Source organism: Barbus barbus (assembly GCF_936440315.1).
Source record: "Barbus barbus genome assembly, chromosome: 22".
NCBI lineage: Eukaryota > Metazoa > Chordata > Actinopteri > Cypriniformes > Cyprinidae > Barbus > Barbus barbus.
This window is the reverse complement of record NC_136750.1, coordinates 30,932,081-30,954,306: the sequence shown is the minus strand read 5'-3', so window position 1 is coordinate 30,954,306 and position 22,226 is coordinate 30,932,081. Positions and strand designations below refer to the sequence as shown.

The window sequence follows — 22,226 nt, the reverse complement described above, 5'->3', positions numbered from 1 at the left end:
GCCTTTGGATTTTTGACAATATTTAAAGAAAATAGGATTTAAATAATAAATAATATTTGGTATATTTAGCTGGGGGGGTTCCGGTTGTGTTTCAGATAGCAATTGTTTTATGCTTCTCAAGTGTCTCCAATCAGACAAAAAAAGTGAATTTTAAGTTTTTATAAAGCACAAATGTTGTACCAAAGTGCTTCACAATCAAGAAAACAATGCAATAAATAGCCAAATTAAATAGAATTAGCAAACAGGTAAAATAAAATAAAAACAGCAGCATTATAGAACAGAAACAGATCGTGTAATGCATGAGTCTGAGCCACCGAGCGCTCTCTGCTGGAATCACCGGCTGTTATTAGCGGTTATATCCGGTGTTCTCGGTGCGGATCCGGTCTGCGGTGAGGCTGGAGATGGCGGAGAGCATGGCCGCTCGTTTGTCCGCTCAGGAGGAGCAGATCGAGGCGCTGAGTCGTGAGATCCACCGCCTGCAGGACGGACTGACCGGCGACCCGAGCCTGGACGCGCTGCGAGCGGAGAACGAGAAGCTCCGGTACCGCGCTCTGCACCTCCACCGGAGCCTCCGAGAGGAACAGCAGCTGCTGGAGCAGAGGACGAACAAACCTGAGCACAACCAGAACCAGATCCAGAACCAGATCCAGAATCAGACCCAGAACCAGATCCAGAACCAGAATCAGATCCAGAGGACGAACAAACCTGAAGAACAAAAGGAGAAAAAACATGCAAAGGTGCATCTGTCTATCGTCTGTCTATCATCTTAAATCTTTATCTTTAAAAGCAAGAATAATAAAAACCAACTGCAATTAAAAATAATATTTTTTTAAAAAGCAACAACAACAAATCCAATCCAAAAATAACAAATTAGTTTGCTTGGTTCCTGTTTTGTAAGTTGCTTTGGATGAAAGCATTGTTAAATGCATTAATGTAAAAGTGGAAGCTTATATTCGTGTCATTCTGCAAAACTAGAAACCCAGAAATAAGCTCATTAATACCCAAGTATAATGTTTGAATGTGTTTTTGGTTTGTTTTGTGTGTTTCAGCAGAATGCTGCTCCGTCTCGATCCAGTGCTTCAGATGCTCAAGAGAAAAACAAGAAGAAGGAGAAGGTGAAGGCAGAGGTGCATTAACACACACACACACACACACACACACACACACACACACACACAGAGACACACACAGACACAGGTAACACACACACACTCTCTCTCTCTCTCTCTCTCTCTCTCTCTCTCTCTCTCTCTCTCACACACACACACACACACACACACACACACACACAGAGACACACACAGACACAGGTAACGCACACACACTCTCTCTCTCTCTCTCTCTCTCTCTCTCTCACACACACACACACACACACACACTAATGAGGTCAGTGTGATTGCTGTGTCGTTGCATCAGTGTCATTCATGTGATGTTTAACAGCTCAGCTGCTCTCAGAGCTCATGTTAGACCATATACTGACCACTGACCTCTCCCTCCCTCTCCCTCTCTCTCCCTCCCTCTCTCTCCCTCCCTCTCCCTCCCTCTCTCTCTCTCTCTCTCCCCCCTCCCTCCCTCCCTCCCTCCCTCCTCTCTCTCTCTCTCTCTCTCTCTCTCTCTCTCTCTCTCTCTCTCTCTCTCTCTCTCTCTCTCTTTCTCTCTTTCTCTCCCTCCCTCCCTCTCTCTCTCTCCCTCCCTCCCTCTCTCTCTCTCCCTCCCTCTCTCTCTCTCTCTCTCTCTCTCTCTCTCATTGACCGGAGCAGCTGGACCCGGGGCCGGTGTTCGTCTCTGAGCGTCTGCAGCTCTATGAGCGGCTGAAGAAGGAGAGCGATGCTCTTCTGGCGGAGCGGGCGGCTGGCGGTCACTCCATCAGTGTCCAGCTGCCCGATGGTCAGATGCTGAGGGCCACAGCCTGGGTCAGTAGCCCGTATCAGCTGGCCTGCTCCATCAGGTGAGAGCTAAAACACCATTCCACCTGCATCTGCTCCTCTCTCAAACCTGACACACCATGATGCTCTGCTCTCGCTCTCCAGCAGTCCAGCACAAACTGCTCCAATTCACTGTTATTCAGCGTCAGATATTACTGTGTTTTTCTACTCAATATTTAAAATTAATTGTTATTTTTCCATTTATATTTTCCAAATAATATTTTCCATATTTTTTTATATATGACCCTGGTCAATTTTTAAAAATTGAGCATTATACATCATCTGAAAGCTGAATAAATAATCTCTCCATTGATGTATGGTTTGTTATGATAGGACAATATTTGTCTGAGATACAACTATTGAAAATCTGGAATCTGAGGGAGCAAAAAAATCTAAATATTGAGAAAATCTCCTTTAAAGTTGTTCAAATGAAGTTCTTAGCAATGCATATTACTAATCAAAAATGAAGTTTTTATATATTTATGGTAGGAAATTCACTAAATATCTTCATGGAACATGATCTTAATATCCTAATGATTTTTGTCATAAAAGAGAAATGTATAATTTTGATCCATACAATGTATTGTTGGCTATTGCTACAGATATACCTGTGTTACTCATGACTGATTTTGTGCTGCAGGGACACATGTTTGTGTTTGTATTAAGTTTGTTGTTCATTTGTAGCATTTTTATTAGTTTTAGCTTTGTTTTTATGTCTATGTAGTCTATGTACTTTTCCTTACGTCGAGTTAAACTGCTTGGCAGCTTGCTGAAATAAAATACATTTCTTTTTTTGTTGAATATTTCTTTTCTAATTTTAATATTTTTAATAAATAAAAACCTTCTGAGGTGGACAAACAATTAACATTTTCATAAGGATAATTAGTTATTTTAATGTATGTTTTTATTTTCTAGTTAATTATTTTATTTGAAGTAACAGAAATGTTTTTATGGTTTTATTAACGATGATAGTCCTGTCCCACAAAAATCTACATATTATCAGTGTTTTCAGTACTTCATTTTGCTTTTACATACTTTTCAATTTATGTTTGGCAGTTTTTTTTGTTTTCTTTATTTCTGTTATTGTTTATTTTATTTGTAAGTAATGGAATGCAAATGTTTTTTTATGGTTTTAGTTCTATATATATATATACATATACATTATATACACATTTATCACTCTTATTTTTTGAGGTCTATAGATCCATCACTCTTTTTTAAGCGTTTCTGTAATTTCATATTTACATTAGGCAGATGCGTTTATCCAAACTGACGTGTTGCATTTATTATCAGACGATGTATTCCCTGGGAACTGAACCCATGACTTTTGTGAATTTCTTACTGTTTTGTGGAACGTTCCTGCACATATTTTGTTAAACTTTGATTGATTATTCAGCTTTTGGGGAAGTCGTGGCCTAATGGTTAGAGAGTCGGACTCGTAATCCAAAGGTTGTGGGTTCGAGTCCCCGGCCGGCAGGGATTGTAGGTGGGGGGAGTGAATGTCCAGCGCTCTCTCCACCCTCAATACCACGACTGAGGTGCCCTTGAGCAAGGCACCGAACCCCCAACTGCTCCCCGGGCGCCGCAGCATGGCTGCCCACTGCTCCGGGTGTGTGTTCACGGTGTGTGTGTGTGTGTGTGTGTGTGTGTGTGCATTTGTTCACTACTCCCTGCTGTGTGTGTGTGCACTTGGATGGGTTAAACGCAGAGCACCAATTTCGAGTATGGGTCACCATACTTGACAATACGTCACGACGACTTTAATTCTGTGACACGTGTCTTAAAACTTTCTGATGGTGTTGATGATGTGTGTGTGTGTCTCTGTGTGTGTGTGTGTGTGTGTGTCTCTCTGTGTGTGTGTGTGTGTGTGTGTGTCTCTCTGTGTGTGTGTGTGTGTGTGTGTGTGTGTGTCTCTCTGTGTGTGTGTGTGTGTGTGTGTGTGTGTGTGTGTGTGTGTCTCTGTGTGTGTGTGTGTGTGTGTGTGTGTGTGTGTGTGTGTGTGTGTGTGTGTGTGTGTGTCTCTCTGTGTGTGTGTGTGTGTGTGTGTGTCTCTCTGTGTGTGTGTGTGTGTGTGTGTGTGTGTGTCTCTCTGTGTGTGTGTGTGTGTGTGTGTCTCTCTCTGTGTGTGTGTGTGTGTGTGTGTGTGTCTCTCTGTGTGTGTGTGTGTCTCTCTCTATGTGTGTGTGTGTGTGTGTGTGTCTCTCTGTGTGTGTGTGTGTGTGTGTCTCTCTGTGTGTGTGTGTGTGTGTGTGTGTGTGTGTCTCTCTGTGTGTGTGTGTGTGTGTGTGTCTCTCTCTGTGTTTGTGTGTGTGTGTGTGTCTCTCTCTGTGTGTGTGTGTGTGTGTGTGTGTGTGTGTGTGTCTCTCTGTGTTTGTGTGTGTGTGTGTGTGTCTCTCTCTGTGTGTGTGTGTGTGTGTGTCTGTGTGTCTGTGTGTGTGTGTGTGTGTGTCTCTCTGTGTGTGTGTGTAGTCAGGCTCTGGCAGACAGCTGTGTGATCGCGTGTGTGAACGGAGAGCTGTGGGATCTAGATCGTCCGCTGGAGGCCGACTGCAGTCTGGAGCTGCTGCGCTTCGATCACGAGGATGCACAAGCCGTCAGTAACTCTACAGTCTCCACACAGCCATGCGTGACTCCTGTATGTGAATATATTTGAGCAGATGGTGTTGTGTCTCAGGTTTACTGGCACTCCAGCGCTCACGTCCTCGGAGAGGCTATGGAGCGCTTCTACGGCGGATGCTTGTGCTACGGGCCGCCCATCGAGAACGGCTTCTACTACGACATGTTCCTGGACGGACAGAAGTGAGTGGAGCTGTCTGACGTCCATCTGATCTGATCACAGCTGCTTTAAACTCAGCGTATCTGCTGTTTGTTCTCAGAGGAGTGTCCAGCTCCGAGTTTGGAGATCTGGAGAACATCTGCAGGAGCATCATGAAGGACAAGCAGCCCTTCGAGAGACTGGAGGTCCGCAAGGAGACGCTGCTGGAGATGTTTAAGGTGAGGAATCACTTTAATAGTTCATCGCTTGAACAAAAGGGCCATTTATTGGGAACTAATGTCTTTACTACTGATAAAAGTTTGAATACATTGTAGAAATTAGTGCAGAAATATATTACTGTTTTACAGGAGACTGTCCTTCTCAAACTAATGATGAGAAGAATAATACTATAATTTATTAAAACATTATTTAAGAAATATCACTCCATTTTTGTTTTCTTTCATTTAAAAAATTAAAAGCTTGTTACTTTTTCATTTGTTTACCACCATTTTTGATAATTTTGTATTAAATCATAAAACAAAGAATCTTGAATTTCTGGAAAACAATTAGAATAATTTTTTAAAAATCTGTATTAATTCTATTGATTAAACATGCCTTTTGGTTATTAACATTTAATTAAACAATTAATCCAGAAAAAATATATAAAAAAAAATAAATTGGTGTAAAAAATAAAATGCCTTTAATTCTATTATTCTTACAATGTTAATAAATTATTAAAAATTAATATTAAAAGTTTTTCTATGGAAGAAAAACATATTTTGGTTCGATATGCTTTTTGGTTAGTTGAACCATTAAAGAATAATCTAGAAAAATGGAAATGGGGAAAAACAATTATTTGGGAAAATTCAAACACATTTTATAGGGACCTTTTATTGTTACAATTTTAAATTATTAAGCCATTAAAACAGAACCCAACCCAAAAAATTAAATAAAAACAGAAAACAACATTTGGGAAAACATGAAACACATTTCATAGGTCCCTGTTATTGTTACAATTTTAATGCATTATTAAAAATTAAAATGTAATTCAGAAAAATAAAAACAGAAAACCAATCATTTTTAAACACCACCCTACATTTACAACCATTTTTATTTAAATCATGTTCTTGTTTAAAGTACCATATTTCAGATTGCAAATAAAGATGTTATTTATTTACTATCATGGTAAATACACCGCGCTCAAAAGTTTGGGATCAGAGAGATTTTTCATGTCTCTTCTGCTCATCAAGGCTGTATTTATTCAATCAAAAAATATAGAAAAAACTGTAATATTGTGAAATCTTATTTTAATTTCTAATATTGGTTTCCTATTTTAATATACTTTAAAACAGAATTTATTTCTGTGATCTGCAGCTGTATTTTCAGCATCATTACTGCAGTCTTCAGTGTCACATGATCTTCAGAAATCATAATAATATACTGATTTATTGTTGAAACTCATAATTGCTTTGATTCTTTGATGAATACAAAGTTAAAAAGAGCAGCATTTGTTCAAAATAGAAATCTTTTCTAACAATATAAGTCTTTACTATGACATTTATTAATTTAACACATCTCTCCGAAACAAAACATTACTGACCCCAATCTTTTGAATAGCATTGTATATTGTAACACAAAATGTATTTTTTAAATAAATGGTGTTCTTTTTAACTTTTTATTAATCAAAGAATCCTAAAAAATATCACAGGTCCCCAAAACAATATGAAGCAGCACAACGCTTTCCAACATTGACTATAAATCAGTATATTATTATGATTTCTGAAGATCACGTGACAGACTGGAGTAATGATGCTGAAAATACAGCTGCAGATCACAGAAATACATTATATTTGAAAGTATATTAAAATAGAAAAATGTTATGTTAAATGGCAATAATATTTCACACAATATTGTATTTTTGATCAAATAGATGCAGCCTTGATGAGCAGAAGAAACATTAAAAATCTGACTGATCCCAAACTAAATCACATGGTATTATCATCTGATCAACCTGCTCCCTGTGTTTTTCTGTGGACATTTGCTTCTATTATTGTAGTACAACAAGTTCAAGTGTCGGATCCTGAATGAGAAGGTGTCCAGTCCCACCACCACCGTCTACAGGTAACGCAGGGATGCCTGATCTCTCCGTACGGATGCTATAAGCCTCTTCCCATCATGAGTTCATGCGCTTCCTCTCATAGGTGCGGCCCGTTGATCGATCTGTGCCGCGGACCGCATGTACGACACACCGGCAAAATCAAGGCACTCAAGATCTATAAGGTACTCAGACACCTTTATATCACTCTTACAGGTTTCAATATGATCTTATACTTCTGTTTGTATCAGCACTAGCAACTTGGTTGTGACATAAATGCAAGTAGAAATGCTTTAGAGCTGCAGTTCTGCTGGGAAGCTGCTTTGTCGTGTGATGTTATTGTGATGTTGTTCAGAATTCATCCACGTACTGGGAAGGCCGCTCGGACATGGAGACGCTCCAGAGGATCTATGGCATTTCTTTTCCTGACAGCAAAAGGCTGAAGGAATGGGAACGTTTCCAGGAAGAAGCCAAAAACAGAGACCACCGCAAGATCGGGAAGGTGCGTGAGAGTCAGAGCCTCTGGTTTATTGATCTAGCCACAGATTCACAAACTCTTCATCACGCCGAACCCCTCTGAGCTGAATATTTACTGGAAGGCATTCTCAGATTTCATTTAATTCATTTTTAGTAAGTGTTTTACTTTCATTTTTCTGACTTGATTATTAATGTTTTATTTTAAAATGTCATTTTATGGTTTGTTTTATTTGGATGTTTTAAACAATTTCATTTATTTAAAATGTTATTTTTTTTTACTTTTAGTGTTTTGTTTGGAATGTTGTTTTATTTTTTATTGTAATTTTACATTTTTATGATTTAATTAATTAGTAGTGTTTTTATTGTTTTAATTCTAAATTCTTTATTTTAATTTTATGTTTATGATTTCATGAATTGTTAGTGTTTTATTTTATAATTATTTTAATTGGACATGTTTATGATTGTTAATGATTATTATCTGTCTATTATTTGCTCTTTATTGGCTTCCCCAGACCCTGTTTCATGGACTGCAGCTTTGTAAAGAAATGCAAAATGAATTTTGTTCAGAAAATGCAGTTGCTTTTCATAATGTTATTTGAGAATGGGCCGTTCACATTGTTCATCTTGAAGGTTTTTTCCCCTCGTGTGACATGCGTCTCTTAATGACCGTGAGTGAGTTTCTCGGCTTCTGTGAGGATCAGTCGGTGTCCGTCGTGTTCAGTCCAGCTGAAAGCTCCTAAATTACACAAAGCTAATGGGTTTTGCTTTTTGACTTCTCTTACCTCATGAAACGCCCCTATACTGCATATAACAGCCGTGCCGTATGGTCTCTAGGTCATTATCATGTATTTTACTGTGGAGACAGTTTGTCTGATCAGACGTGTCTCTTCACCTCCCGTGGGGCGATGCATGTCACTTCCTCCTCAAGTATGAGTGAAGGAGCTTGTTAAGATCTCGCTCTCTTGTGGTGTGATTTGCAGGATCAAGAACTTTTCTTCTTCCATGATCTGAGTCCAGGAAGCTGCTTCTTTCTGCCGCGAGGCGCTTACATCTACAACACGCTGACGGAGTTCATCAGGGTACATCAGCAAACAAGCTCAGTATAAAGTACAGTCAAACGCTGAATCCCACAGCGCCGTTCATGATGTGTGTGTGTGTGTGTGTGCGTGTGTGTGTGTGTGTGTGTGTGTGTGTGTGTGCGCGCAGGAGGAGTACAGCAGACGTGGCTTCCAGGAGGTGGCATCTCCGAACATCTATAACAGTAAACTGTGGGAGACGTCTGGTCACTGGCAGCACTACAGTGAAAACATGTTCTCCTTCCCCGTGGAGCAAGACGTCTTCGCTCTGAAGCCCATGAACTGCCCTGGACACTGGTAAACCAGAACTCTGAGCTGGATTAGATGTAATAAGGGTTCAAATATTAAATAATAGATCTCGCCATACTTCCCAGTTGATTGGCATGTATTGCAAGTTTTCTTATGTTTAAGGGGAGACACTGCAGGTAAAAACACTGTTTGTTTTTTCATGTATCTGTCAAGTTTGAGATTTGGGGATTTTAGTTTTTTCATAGTGTTTTTTTCAGACTAGTGGAAAGAAAACATCCAAAAGACACTGTTATGTGTTTATTTTATATCTATTTGTGTCCATAGATTTCAATTACAGTACATATATTTAAAGGCTGTTTTCTCAAAAAGAGTTTTTTCTCCTACACTGAGCCGTACATCTTTGCTTCAGGAGCACTTGCACACACCACACTGTCTGTATCCTGAAGGTTTTACAGAGGGACTTGTTCATATAGAACTTGCTTGATTATATACAACATTTTAATCTCCCCAAAATACAGAGAAAATACAGTGTTTTCTGTCCGTTCTAAGCATTTTCAGAATTATGGAGTGACAAAAATTAGAAAAACGTTTGACTCTAATATGTCAAAAAAATTAAACCCGAATTTTGAAACTGACATCATCCAGTGTTTAGATTATTGTACTAGAAATCGCAAGTTATAATGTCCGACTGAAGCTGAAAATCATATGTACTTTTTTTAAAGCAATGGTTAAAATACATTACTGACAAACTGTAGTTAAAAATACATATATTGTTGTATTAATTTTTTTAATTATACAGCGGGTAACATAAGTATTGAACACCTCACCACCTCACCATTTGTTCTGTTTTATTTGTATGTATGGATAGCTTGGGTTGTTGCCGACATCTGGTGATAATTTCAAGACAACAGCACCTTTAGAAATATATTTACTGATAGAAATAGTGAGGTGTTTAATACTTAGCCGCTGTATGTTGATTGTATATGAATGCTGATGTAATGTTCATGTTTTGAACCTAGCATTATCTGCTTGTGTCCGTCCTTCATCTGTCCACCTGTTCCTCTGTCTGTCAGTCTGATGTTCGGCCATCGGCCGCGCTCCTGGCGTGAACTTCCCCTCAGATTGGCTGATTTTGGTGTTTTGCATCGTAACGAGCTCTCAGGAACACTGACGGGCCTCACGAGAGTCCGCCGCTTCCAGCAGGACGACGCTCATATATTCTGCACTATGGATCAGGTGCAGCGACGCTTCACTGTCTTTCAGATACTAGAAAATATATATATTTTTTTTTTCATTTAAATTTTAGTAAAATTTTAAAGTAATTTTATTGTGCGGTTTTGTAATTTTTATTAGTTTTTTTTTTATTTTTTATTCTATATAGTGTTATTTATTTCAGTTTTAGTTATTTTAGCACACTAAATGAATAATAAAAGCTTGATGTACTCCGCTGTCAATCCCACAGAGACACACAGTGCCTTTAATAAAGAGCTCAGCAGCTGATCTAGATCTTTGCAGAGACAGAACCTGATTGTTTGCTGCTTGTGTTTCAGATCGAGTCGGAGATGAAGGGCTGTCTGGATTTCTTGCGCTGCGTCTATGATGTCTTCGGCTTCTCCTTCCAGCTGCATCTCTCCACGCGTCCGGAGACGTTTCTGGGCGACATCGCTGTGTGGAATCAGGCTGAGAAGGTTCCAGAATAGCATTTTCCCTGCTGTCTTTAAGATTGGAGTGTTGTAGATGTTTCTGTGGAATATTAACTGAGTTTGTATTTTGTAGCAACTCGAGAACAGCCTGAATGAGTTCGGAGAGCCGTGGAAGCTTAATCCAGGAGACGGGGCTTTCTATGGACCCAAGGTCAGGAAAGTGCTCCTCATAAATCAACAAATGTTTTGGTTAATTGAAATTAAGCTGAAATAAAAAATATATATTTTTCTTGTTTTTTAAAGAAGTCTCTTCAGTTCACCAAGCCTGCATTTATTTGATCCAAAGTAATTTTGAAATATTTTTATTATTTAAAATAACTGTTTTCTACTTGAATTATATTTTAAAAAGTAATTCATTCCTGTGATTTCAAAAGCTAAATTTCTAGCATCAGAAATCATTCTAATATGCTGATTTGCTGCTCAAAAAACATGTATTATTATTATTATTATTATGTTGAAAACAGCTGAGTAGTATTTTCCAGGTTTCTTTGATGAACAGAAAGTTCAGAAGAACAGCATTTATCTGAAATAGAAAACTTCTGTAACATTATACATGTTTTTATCAGCACTTTTAATCAATTTAAAGCATCCTTGCTGACTAAAAGTATTAATTTCTATCATTTCTTTTCCAAAAATTCCAAAAATAAAAAACAATGATAGAAAAGAAGCTTTTGGAAAGCATTGTATTGGATGCTATTAGCAGTATTTTGTGGTATTGCTGTAGTTTCACTCATTTGGGTTTTTTGGGTTTTGAGAACAGCTGGTAATAAAATATAAATATTAGATCAAAAACTTCAAATTAAAAACTACTTGTACTAACATTGCTAAAACTAATAAAAAGAAATTAAAGCTAAAAATATATATATATATATATATATATATTTTTTTTTAATAAAAATGCCAAAAGCACATAATAAAATTGGTAAAACTAAAATGAATATATACTGTATAGTCAAACCAAAAATGATTCAGACACCAGATATAGATTTTGATATTTTTTAGTGGGTGCAGGACACTATAGTTCATTTATGCAAATGAGGAGAGCAAAATAAAGTAAACTGTGTCTTCATACGGTGGACTACCAGTAAAACTGATAAGAATCTGGGATCAAACATTATTCAGACACTTTGATCTGATCATGTTTTGCTTCAGTGTTTTTCTTTAATTGCTAATGTGATGTTTTTCCACCACAGACTGAACTAAATGAAGCATTGCTTGGTAATTAGTTGAGCTAAATTGGTTTTATCTAATTATGTTCTTAAATTTAACAGCGGACAGCTATTCAACCCAATTCATTACATACCTTTCTATCAAAGTTATCTGACATTATCAAGATCAATTTGTTCTGACGCAGTTTAACTCTGAGCTCTTCTCATATTTTATTACCATTTTCTAAATGATAGCAAATAAACTGTGATATAAAGTGAGAAATGCTGAGGGTGTCTGAATAAGTTTTGGTTTGTCTGCATACATTACTAACACTGATTCCATGTTATTCTGGGTTTTTTAAACTCCAAACATAAATCCTCTGAAGCAGGCGTTTGTCGTGCAGGAATAATAATCATCTCTTGTTGTAGATTGACATTAAGATTAAAGACGCCATCGGCCGTTATCACCAGTGTGCCACGATTCAGCTGGACTTCCAGCTGCCCATCCGCTTCAATCTGACGTATGTGGGGTGAGTAGAGCTCAGATGATCTGTGGAAGCTCACACAGCTGTGATTCAGAGTTTAATCGTCTGACCCGCTGCAGGAGAGATGGCGACGACAAGGACCGACCGGTCATCATTCACCGCGCCATCCTGGGCTCCGTGGAGAGAATGATCGCCATCCTCACCGAGAACTACGCCGGGAAATGGTGATAAAACTGATATTATCTGTATATATTCCATTAGTCTTTACTAAAACTAAGAAATCGATTTCAGTAATTGAAATAAAGTTGAGAAAATAACTAAATACTATATTTTTTACAGTTCTCATTCAGATTGTTAACTGTGTAAACATCTTGATAACATTAGTAATTAATACTAGTATCATAACTAATATGTGAGTGTTGCAGATCAGGTGATGTCATAAGACTTTTGGTGTTGGGCAAATAATCAAGTGTTATATTGGATTGAAACTGTTAGTTGATAGTAAACGTTAATTCAAAAATTACTGCCGTCAAACGATTAATCACGATTAATTGCATCCAAAATAAAAGTTTGTTTATATAGTATATGTGTGTGCTGTATATTTATTATTTATATATAAATGCAAACACATGCGTATGTATGTGTGTGTGTGTGTGTGTGTATATATATATATGAAAAATATGTTGTGTATATATTAAATATATTTATATATAATATTAAATCTAAGAATATAAATAAATGTATATGCATGTAAATATTTCCAAAATATATACTGTATGTTTACTGTGCATATATAATAAACAATAAACATACACATATATTATGTAAACAAAAACCTTTATTTTGGATATGATTAATCATTTGACAGCACTATCAAAAATACATTATTAAACATATTTAATAACATATTCTGGAAAGGAAAGAAATGAAATGTTTTCCTTAGAGCACGTTCAAGATGCATATTATTTATGGATGTATAGTAGGGGTGTTTTATGAAATTTAATGAGACTTATTTTGAACTATCAGCTGTAAGCAAACGTCAGTAACAGTCATCAGAAGCAGCCAAATAAGCACTAAAACACTGCAAAAAATGACTTACTGAGTATTTGTGTCTTGTTTTCTAGTATAAATATCTAAACATCCTTCAATCAAGATGCATTTACTGGACAAGTGATTTAAGATATTAAGTCTTGTTTTTGAAGAAAAAAAATGTTGTTAGTTTTTGCTTTAAACAAGAAAAGCAAGAAAAATAATCTCGATTCAAAGGTGAAACATGATTATTGTCCCCATTGGCAAATATTTTTGCTTGTTTTAAGAAAAAAACCTAACAATATTTATTTTATCTATTTATTTATTTATATATATATATATATAAATTATAATTTTTTTTTACAGAAAACAAGACATATGTTAAGTCATTTTACTTGTACAGTAAATTCATCTTGATTTCAAAAATGGTTAGATATTTATAAAAGAAAACAAGACAAAAATACTAATTAAGAATAATTTTTGCAGTGTAAAAATGAGACGATAAAATGACACTAAATTTAAAGGCAAAAACTAATATGGCAGAAGCACATAACAATTACTTTTCAAAATGAAGATTGAAAATACAAAATTCATAAAAAATAAATTTAATACAATATTCTCAAAACAATGTATTATTTGACCCTTTACAACCGTCTCTCTTCACCTTAAATCACTGCTACATTAAGAGCACTTTTGCTGCTGTGTCTTTAAGACTCCTATATGTTAATGTCTTAAGTCTGTTGCCATTGGCTAACCTCTGTGCATATGTAATGAGATGTAGTTGCATTACAGCCGTATCTTTGCAGACCTGCATCACATTTGCAGTGTGGACAGCTTGTAGAGTGAAGGTGTGTGTTCTCAGAAAGCCTTCTCGAGCTGTGTGTGTTGTGTTTGGTCAGGCCGCTGTGGTTGTCTCCACGTCAGGTGATGCTGGTGCCTGTGAACCCGTCTCTTGAAGAATACGCCAAACAGGTACAGCATCTGCTCTGAGATCAGGCAGCTGTGTTGACAACTCCTTTTCAGAGAAAGTTGCTAAAGGAAGGTCGATTTGTTGATAAAAGTTGATCAATCACGTTATGATGTCATTGCGTAATCATGATGCTAAATTTTGCCACAACATCAAATCTCAGCAAAATAAATATATTTTATATTAATTTAGATTTGTTTGTAAAATATGTAATATTCAAATATAAGTAACTATTTTTAGTAGTGTATATACCTATATGTCTGTGTGTATATGTGTGTGTATATATATGGTTGAAAGTATTAACTAGCTCTGATCACATTATCCTCTCAGGAAACACTAGATGTAGTGAGATACTGTGCAGATCTTAATGTCAAGATATGATATAATCCATTACAAATCAAATAGATTTAATAAGGTGTTCATTGTGTGTTATAATTAATCACTCTTAAAAGTTATAACCACAAATATGTAAGTATAAAGTATTATAATTGTTGTTATGATTATTCATTGAGATATAATTTTAAGGTTTTTATAATGCATTATGCATTCATTATAATGCCTTAAAAATACGGGCTTCATAGAAAGTGTTACCAAATGTGTTGTAGCTGTGGAGGATATTTAATGCTATTCTTGCATTGCAAGCTTCATCAAATACTGATGCTGCAGAAATACTGTGTTATTAATGGAGCTGAAGTGAATTGTTCTCATCTGATCAGTGATCTTCCTCCCGCTGCAGGTCTGTAAGAGGTTTGTTGAAGCTGGATTCATGGCCGATGCTGATCTGGACTCCGGTTGTCTCCTGAATAAGAAGATTCGTAACGCGCAGCTGGCGCAGTATAACTTCATCCTGGGTGAGAGCTGAGCGTCTGAGAGAGTTTGAGGCTCTTCTCTGAAGGCATGCGCTGATGTGTGTTTGTTTGGCAGTGGTGGGAGAGAAGGAGCGCGCCGCTAGCAGCGTGAACGTCAGAACCAGAGATAATAAAGTGCACGGAGAGCTGAGTGTGGAGCAGGTGATGCAGAGACTGATGCTCCTCAGACACTCACGCTGCCGCAGCGCCGAGGAAGACTTCTGAGACGGAGGAGGAGGAGGAGTCAGAGGAGGAGGAGGAGGAGTCTGAGGAGGAGGAGGAGGAGGAGGAGTCTGAGGAGGAGGAGGAGTCTGAGACGGAGGAGGAGGAATCTGAGACGGAGGAGGAGGAGGAATCTGAGACGGAGGAGGAGGAGGAGGAGGAGACGGATGAGGAGGAGGAGTCTGAGACGGAGGAGGAGGAGGAGTCTGAGACGGAGGAGGAGTCTGAGGAGGAGGACGAGGAGGAGGAGGAGTCTGAGGAGGAGGAGTCTGAGACGGAGGAGGAGGAGGAGTCTGAGGAGGAGGAGTCTGAGACGGAGGAGGAGGAGGAGTCTGAGATGGAGGAGGAGGGGTCTGAGACGACGGAGGAAGAGGAGGAAGAGGCGGAGGAGGAGGAGTCTGAGGAGGAGGAGGAGGAGGAGGAGTCTGAGGAGGAGGAGGAGGAGTCTGAGATGGAGGAGGAAGAGGAGTCGGAGGAGGAGGAGGAGTCTGAGTCGGAGGAGGAGGAGTCTGAGTCGGAGGAGGAGGAGGAGTCTGAGTCGGAGGAGGAGGAGGAGGAGGAGAGATGGAGTGAGAAGAGGATGCTCTGAAAGTGAAGGCTTGTGTTTGTTGGATGATGGTTTGGTGTCGAAGTGTCTTGTGTTCTGACGGTTAGAAATAAAGACTCAGAGAATCACTGTCATGTTTATCGTTTGTTCCTTTGGAAGCTCGTCTTTATCTAATATTTATAGAAAAATCAATAAATATAAATGAGTATATAAATAATACCAAAACAATATATTCCAAATTAGTCTGTTCTTTTTACAAATGAAAACTAATTCAGTCTGTTAATAATGTGTGAGTTTATAAAGTAATGTCTTTTATATCAAAGCAATTTAGTTTTAATGACCATTATAACTCTCTCTTAATCTTTCATCGCTGTCACATTAAACCAGTGTACAAATTACATTTAATGAAGCAAAGTTTCTTCCTCAGTTTAGAAACATCAGCAGAGACCTAACATCTGGAGCTAGCTGTATAGATATTATGCATCTTAAAATCTACTTCTGTCTTCCTTTCTTTCAATTAAATTCAGAATTGCTATATTGGCAATATATGTGGAAAAATATAATAACAATGAATAGATCAAAATAATAGAAAACATTATAACAATTTAAACTTAGTGTAACAAATTAGAACGTGTGAGCAATTCATAGCACAATGTTTTCCTTTCTTTCTTTACTTTATTTCCGGTAGTAACCATGCTCTTTTCCTTGTTTACATCTAGTGCATGTGTAAACTATATTATTTGGAAATGTTTTGGGGTTCATTATTTATTTTTTATCAAGATAGCAAATTTTTTTCAGTAAAATATTGGACGTTATTTTTTCTCTCATTAAAGCAAAGACGTGCTTCATGGGACTTTTATGTTGAACTATGAGCCGCTGGGACTTTTACGGGAGCGGAAGCCGGAAGTAGAGTCAGCGGAGTTGTGGATCTGGACGCTAGAGAACGGACTGAAATGTGTTTTTAATCGCGAACGGAACACCATGAGCTCGTATTTAATGCTGTTTCTGCTGCTGCTGGACATTTACTCCAAATGTGTGATCGGTAAGAGCTCGCTAAACTCCTCGTTATCTGCCTCTGGACTCTGTTACCGTGGAAGTACCGTGTTTCTGTTACAGTTCATCAATATTATCACGGTTTATTTACACTAGGATGAGGAGCACTCTTACCACGGTACTACTGTACTGTACAATACAAATTAATTCATGATAATAATGAATCTCTCTCTCTCTCTGTGTGTGTGTGTGTGTGTGTGTGTGTGTGTGTCTGTGTCTCTCTCTCTCTCTCTCTCTCTCTCTCTCTGTGTGTGTGTGTGTGTGTGTGTGTCTCTCTCTCTCTGTGTGTGTGTGTGTGTGTGTCTCTCTCTCTCTCTCTGTGTGTGTGTGTGTCTCTCTCTCTCTCTCTCTGTGTGTGTGTGTGTCTCTCTCTCTCTTTCTGTGTGTGTGTGTGTCTTTTTTTTATTTTACACACATACTTATTACATTTCAAATTTGCCCCTAACATACCTGTACATACATAATTGTCTATTTTGTATATTGTGTTTGTGCTATTTGGCACATTGTCCATTTTTGTATATTTGTACATTATTTTATTTGTAATTTTTTTATTTATTATCTGTGTCCTGTTGCTGTCTCTCTGTTGCTGTGGAGCTACTGTCACTAAAACAAATTCCTCGTATGTGCAAACATACCTGGCCATAAAGCTGATTCTGATTCTCTCTCTCTCAGCGTATCTGAGCTCTCCTCACGTGGGTCAGGAGCCGCCGTATACAGCGCAGCAGAGCCCGGTGATGAGCAGCCCGGTGGCCCTGACCGCTTCCTCCGGTGAGTGACCCTCCAGCACCGTCCAGAGCATCAGATTCATACGGAGCATCCAGCATAAACATCTCTGTGTGTGTGTGTGTGTGTGTGTGTGCTCAGCTGCTCCGGTGGTGACCGATAGCTACCTGTCCAGGTGTCCCAGCGGCGGTCTGTGCTCCAGACTCCCAGCCGACTGCATGATCTGCGCATTTCATCACAACTGCAGCTACGGCCGGCCGGCCAACTTCACCTGCAGAGCCAGAGCCGGCGTTCACTGTGTGGTGAGATCCTCTCAGAGTGTCCAGTTTGACCCGTAACACTCGCCTCGCTCCATTATAAATCACACATTGCTGTGTCGTCCACTGAAATCATTTTGAAACTTCATTTTTGGAAAATAAATAGTTATTGGATCATTTTTTAATATTAGAAAACCGTCAAGAAATTATTTCTGTCCTCATCCACAATTTCAGACTTATTTACATATTAAACGAAAAAGCTTGTTTTATTGACCCTTTTTTAATAAGTATCACTTCAACAAATAAATTATTCTAAATTATTCATACTAATTATTCACATTAAACATACAAAGACCTCTATATGTAACTGAAAATGACAGTTACGTAAATAAATTTAGTTTAGTAGATAAATACACCTTCAGTCTTATTTTTATATCAGTGTGATACTGTTACAGTTTGTCAAAATTTTGAATGACATTTTCTATTAATTTTCTCATTTTTATTAGTTTTTGTTGTTTTTAAATATATAATTTAAAATAGTTTTTATTTTAATTTGTTATTTTAGTACACAAAGTAAACTAAATAAAAATGAGAAATGCTTGTCAGCTATCTTAAAATAAGTTTTGTTTTATTTTATTTCAGTTAACATTGATTGTATTTCTAATAATGAACATGTTTTTGTTAACTTTAATAACCCTAAATTATATTACATATTCCATATACAGATTACTCATTTAGAGTTATATATTATTTATCAGATTATTTTTGAACATTGTTTGAGGAACACGTTCTGAATTCCTCACCACAGTTATTCTACACTTTGATGGATACATATCTATTATTTATATTTGACCTTAAATATGTGAATGAGTTTCTTATTTCTAAAAGCCCATAAATACATTTGGGAAGTAGATTATGTGCTTTATAAATAATCTGTGCAATTCTGAAATCAACAAGATCACCATATTTTAAAGCATTTGAGTTCATAAATAATCTGTTGGTTGTTTAATAATAAGTGAAAATAAAGAGCTCAGATGCTTAATGCATTAGTTAAGAGGTGTTTTCCAGTCTGTTGTTCTGCGTGTGTGTTTCAGAACGAGCAGAGTCTGCCGCAGCAGAACTTCACGCTGACGCTGGACTGTCGCTTCTGTTGGCAGCTGGATCCGTCACAGTATCGCTGCTCAAACTCCACCAGCTGCATGACTGTGTCGTGTCCCCGCAGACGCTATAACGCTAGCTGTGAAGCTCTGGAGCACGTGCACTGCCTCGGTACACACACACACACTTAACACTCACTCAATCACACACACACACACTTAACACACACACTCAATCACTCACACTCACACACACACACACACTTAACACTCACTCAATCACTCACACTCACACACACACACACTTAACACTCACTCAATCACTCACACACACACACACACTTAACACTCACTCACACACACACACACACTTAACACTCACTCACACACACACACACACACTTAACACTCACTCACACACACACTTAACACTCACTCAATCACTCACTCACACACACACACACACTTAACACTCACTCAATCACACACACACACACACTTAACACACACACTCAATCACTCACACTCACTCACACACACACACACACTTAACACTCACTCAATCACTCACACTCACACACACTCACACACACACTCACTCACTCACTCACACACACACACTCTCACACACACACACACACACACTTAACACTCACTCAATCACTCACACACACACACAAAGATTCATAAAATAACCTTATACTCACTTCTTCTGGAGGTGAAGCTGGATTACGAATCATTTACGTGACCATAGACGCATTTAAGTAGATCGGGATCGGTGCATTCCCTTCACAAACAATCGTAATCCACTGCGTCTTCAGCGGCTCAGGTGTCGGGAGTAAATCAGTCTGCTGTGTTCATTATTACATTCAACAACAAATCACTTCAATCACTTAGGAGCCATTCTTGATCTGAGAGAGGGGTTTTGATTTATGGAGATTTAAATAAAAAAGCACAGGGTGGATTTTTATCATTATAGGGTGGTTGTATACACACACCAACACACATTTGAGTTCAAACATGTAAAAGTGCATTTTGCATCTGATGACCCCTTTAAATGCAATGAGAGGAGGAAAGCGTCATGACTCAATGCAAACGTCCATCATCAGTTACTCACTCTCATGTCTTTCCAAACCTGCTGTTGAACACAGAAGGAGATATTTTGAGGAATGCTGGGAACCAAACAGTCGCTTGTCTCCATTGACTTCCATTATATTTCTATCCCTGCTACGGAAGTCAGTGGCTACCGGCAATTGCTTGGTTTCCCTCATTCTTCACAATATCTTCTTTTGTGTTCAGCTGAAGACTGAGTGCTGTTTTCCTTCAGGTGTGTTTGTGCTGTTGTGTTCGCAGGTAAGCGGCTGTTTCACAAGCGGCTGTTCTGTAACTGGACGGGGGGATATAAGTGGTCCACGGCTCTGGCCCTCAGGTGATCCACTTCACACGCATTTCAATCACAAGCATGAGAGTTGTGTGTTAGTATGATGTGATAAATCTGTTTGAGCTTCAGTACTTTCATCTGGATTGGATTTAGGTTTAAATTCTTTGTTCGCTCTCTGTGATCCTGTGATGAACAAACAAACTCGTGTTTTATTACAGAGACGCTTCTTGCTGTTGCGGTATTGTTTTGTTGTTGTTTAAAAATCTCTTTAATAATATTAAAGGAACACTGCACTTTTTTTGCAAATAGGCTCATTTTACACCTCCCCTAGAGTTAAACAGTTGAGTTTTACCGTCTTTGAATCCATTCAGTTGATCTCCGGGTAAGACATTTAGCTTAGCTTAGCATAGATCATTGAATCTGATTATACCATTAGCATCTCGCTCAAAAATGACCAAAGAGTTTTCATAATTTTCCTATTTAAAGCTTGACTCTTCTGTAGTTACATCGTGTACTAAGACCGACGGAAAATGAAAAGTTGTGATTTTCTAGGCCGTTGTGGCCAGGAACTATACTCTCGTTCCTGCGTAATAATCAAGGAACTTTACTGAGTGCAGCAGGCGTAGTGATATTACACAGCTCCTGAAAGTAGTCCCGCGTTTAACACAAATAAATATGGATTTTCCCTTAGGCTATTCAATATCTATTATTTCCTGAATATTACTGATGAACTGATCAAAAAGTAGGCTGCTGTTCACATGCGTTTTACTACTGTATAGTATAGTAATATAGTAATAATTTAGTACTTTCTCCAGTTTTATTGTTGGTGTTATTATAAACTATATATATTGTTGGAATATTATGAAATTCAAGATGGCCGCCCTGATGACGTCATAATATGCAAATTAGATGAGTATATTTACACCCCACTTAAACTTTCGGTCATGCCCAACATTTTTCTAATTTACAGTAGATCTCTATCTTTAATTGCTTTCAAGCCAAGAAGAGCTTAAAAAAATCTTGATGTCAAAAATCCAGCATTTTTCCAAAAATCAACACTCGTATGAGATATGAGTTCAGAATAAGAACACAACGTGAGGAAAACGCTGAATGCTTATTGAGTTTGGCATGCTGGTAATGCATTAAGGCACGTTGCTGTGGCTGTGGTCCCGGTGCATGCTCACCGGACGCTCTGTGTGCGCAGCATCTCTCTGGGCGGCTTCGGTGCGGACCGCTTCTATCTGGGCCAGTGGAGGGAAGGGCTGGGGAAGCTCTTCAGCTTCGGAGGCCTGGGCATCTGGACACTGATCGACGTGCTGCTGATCGGCGTGGGATACGTGGGGCCGGCCGACGGCTCTCTCTACATCTGAGGGTTCAGATGGCGTGACTGTGACTCCTCCATCCCAGATTTCCAGCTTGATTCTCACGTGTCGCGTCCAAACTCCCACTGCGGCAGATTCCCATCTGCTCCCGATGCGTTCATGCCTTCAGCTGCACGTCTTACAAAGCCGTCGGAGGAAGACGCTTTACGGTTTGGAGTCTAAAACATGTACAATATGTATCTAAACTCCTCTGTTTCTGTGTAATATTTCTGCTGTGTGTATATATATATATGATTCATTGTTTCTCACTGGTGATTTCTGATTAAAACTCCGTCAGGTTGATGATGATTCTGTATGAATGAATGAATGATGCATTTATATAGCGCTTTATTGTGTATTGCTGTACACCCAAAGCGCTTTACAATCATGTGTGGGGGTCTCTCCTCAACCACCACCAGTGTGCAGCATCCACTTGGATGATGCGACGGCAGCCACAGGACAACGGCGCCAGTGCGCTCACCACACACCAGCTACAGGTGGAGAGGAGAGAGAGAGAGCCAATCAAGTGTATGGGGATTATTAGGAGGCCATGATAGAAAAGGGCCAGTGGAGGGAATTTGTCCAGGACACCGGGGTTACACCCCTACACTTTACGATGAGTGCCATGGGATTTTTAATGACCACAGAGAGTCAGGACCTCGGTTTGACGTCTCATCTGAAAGACGGTGCTTTTTACAGTATAGTGTCCCCGTCACTATACCGGGGCATTAGGACCCACATAGACCACAGGGTGAGCACCCCCTGCTGGCCTCACTAACACCTCTTCCAACAGCAACCTAGTTTTCCCAGGAGGTCTCCCATCCAGGT

General features: G+C 38.6%; 2 protein-coding genes across 3 annotated transcripts; both read left to right on the top strand.

Annotated features, from left to right (window-relative positions):
- Positions 1 to 376: 376 nt before the first annotated feature.
- LOC306888584 (threonine--tRNA ligase 1, cytoplasmic-like) lies at positions 377 to 15,659 on the top strand. Of its 2 annotated transcripts, none has more exons than XM_079447007.1 (20): positions 377 to 737; positions 1,053 to 1,127; positions 1,761 to 1,948; positions 4,395 to 4,518; positions 4,600 to 4,724; positions 4,802 to 4,919; positions 6,737 to 6,801; positions 6,882 to 6,960; positions 7,131 to 7,277; positions 8,233 to 8,331; positions 8,459 to 8,625; positions 9,651 to 9,813; positions 10,128 to 10,265; positions 10,354 to 10,431; positions 11,858 to 11,958; positions 12,033 to 12,137; positions 13,842 to 13,914; positions 14,646 to 14,760; positions 14,834 to 15,183; positions 15,506 to 15,659. In XM_079447007.1, the coding sequence occupies exons 1-19, from the start codon at positions 402 to 404 to the stop codon at positions 14,980 to 14,982; spliced, it is 2,445 nt and encodes an 814-aa protein (XP_079303133.1). In that variant the 5' UTR covers positions 377 to 401; the 3' UTR covers positions 14,983 to 15,183; positions 15,506 to 15,659. The 2 variants fall into 2 exon arrangements, with proteins under 2 accessions (XP_079303133.1, XP_079303132.1); XM_079447006.1 differs by having other exon boundaries at positions 380 to 737; positions 1,050 to 1,127.
- Positions 15,660 to 16,411: 752 nt separating this feature from the next.
- LOC306888593 (TM2 domain-containing protein 3) lies at positions 16,412 to 21,712 on the top strand. The gene is made up of 6 exons (XM_079447020.1): positions 16,412 to 16,568; positions 17,252 to 17,347; positions 17,444 to 17,604; positions 18,654 to 18,828; positions 20,010 to 20,085; positions 21,242 to 21,712. The coding sequence occupies exons 1-6, from the start codon at positions 16,508 to 16,510 to the stop codon at positions 21,405 to 21,407; spliced, it is 735 nt and encodes a 244-aa protein (XP_079303146.1). The 5' UTR covers positions 16,412 to 16,507; the 3' UTR covers positions 21,408 to 21,712.
- The last annotated feature ends 514 nt before the right edge of the window (positions 21,713 to 22,226 follow it).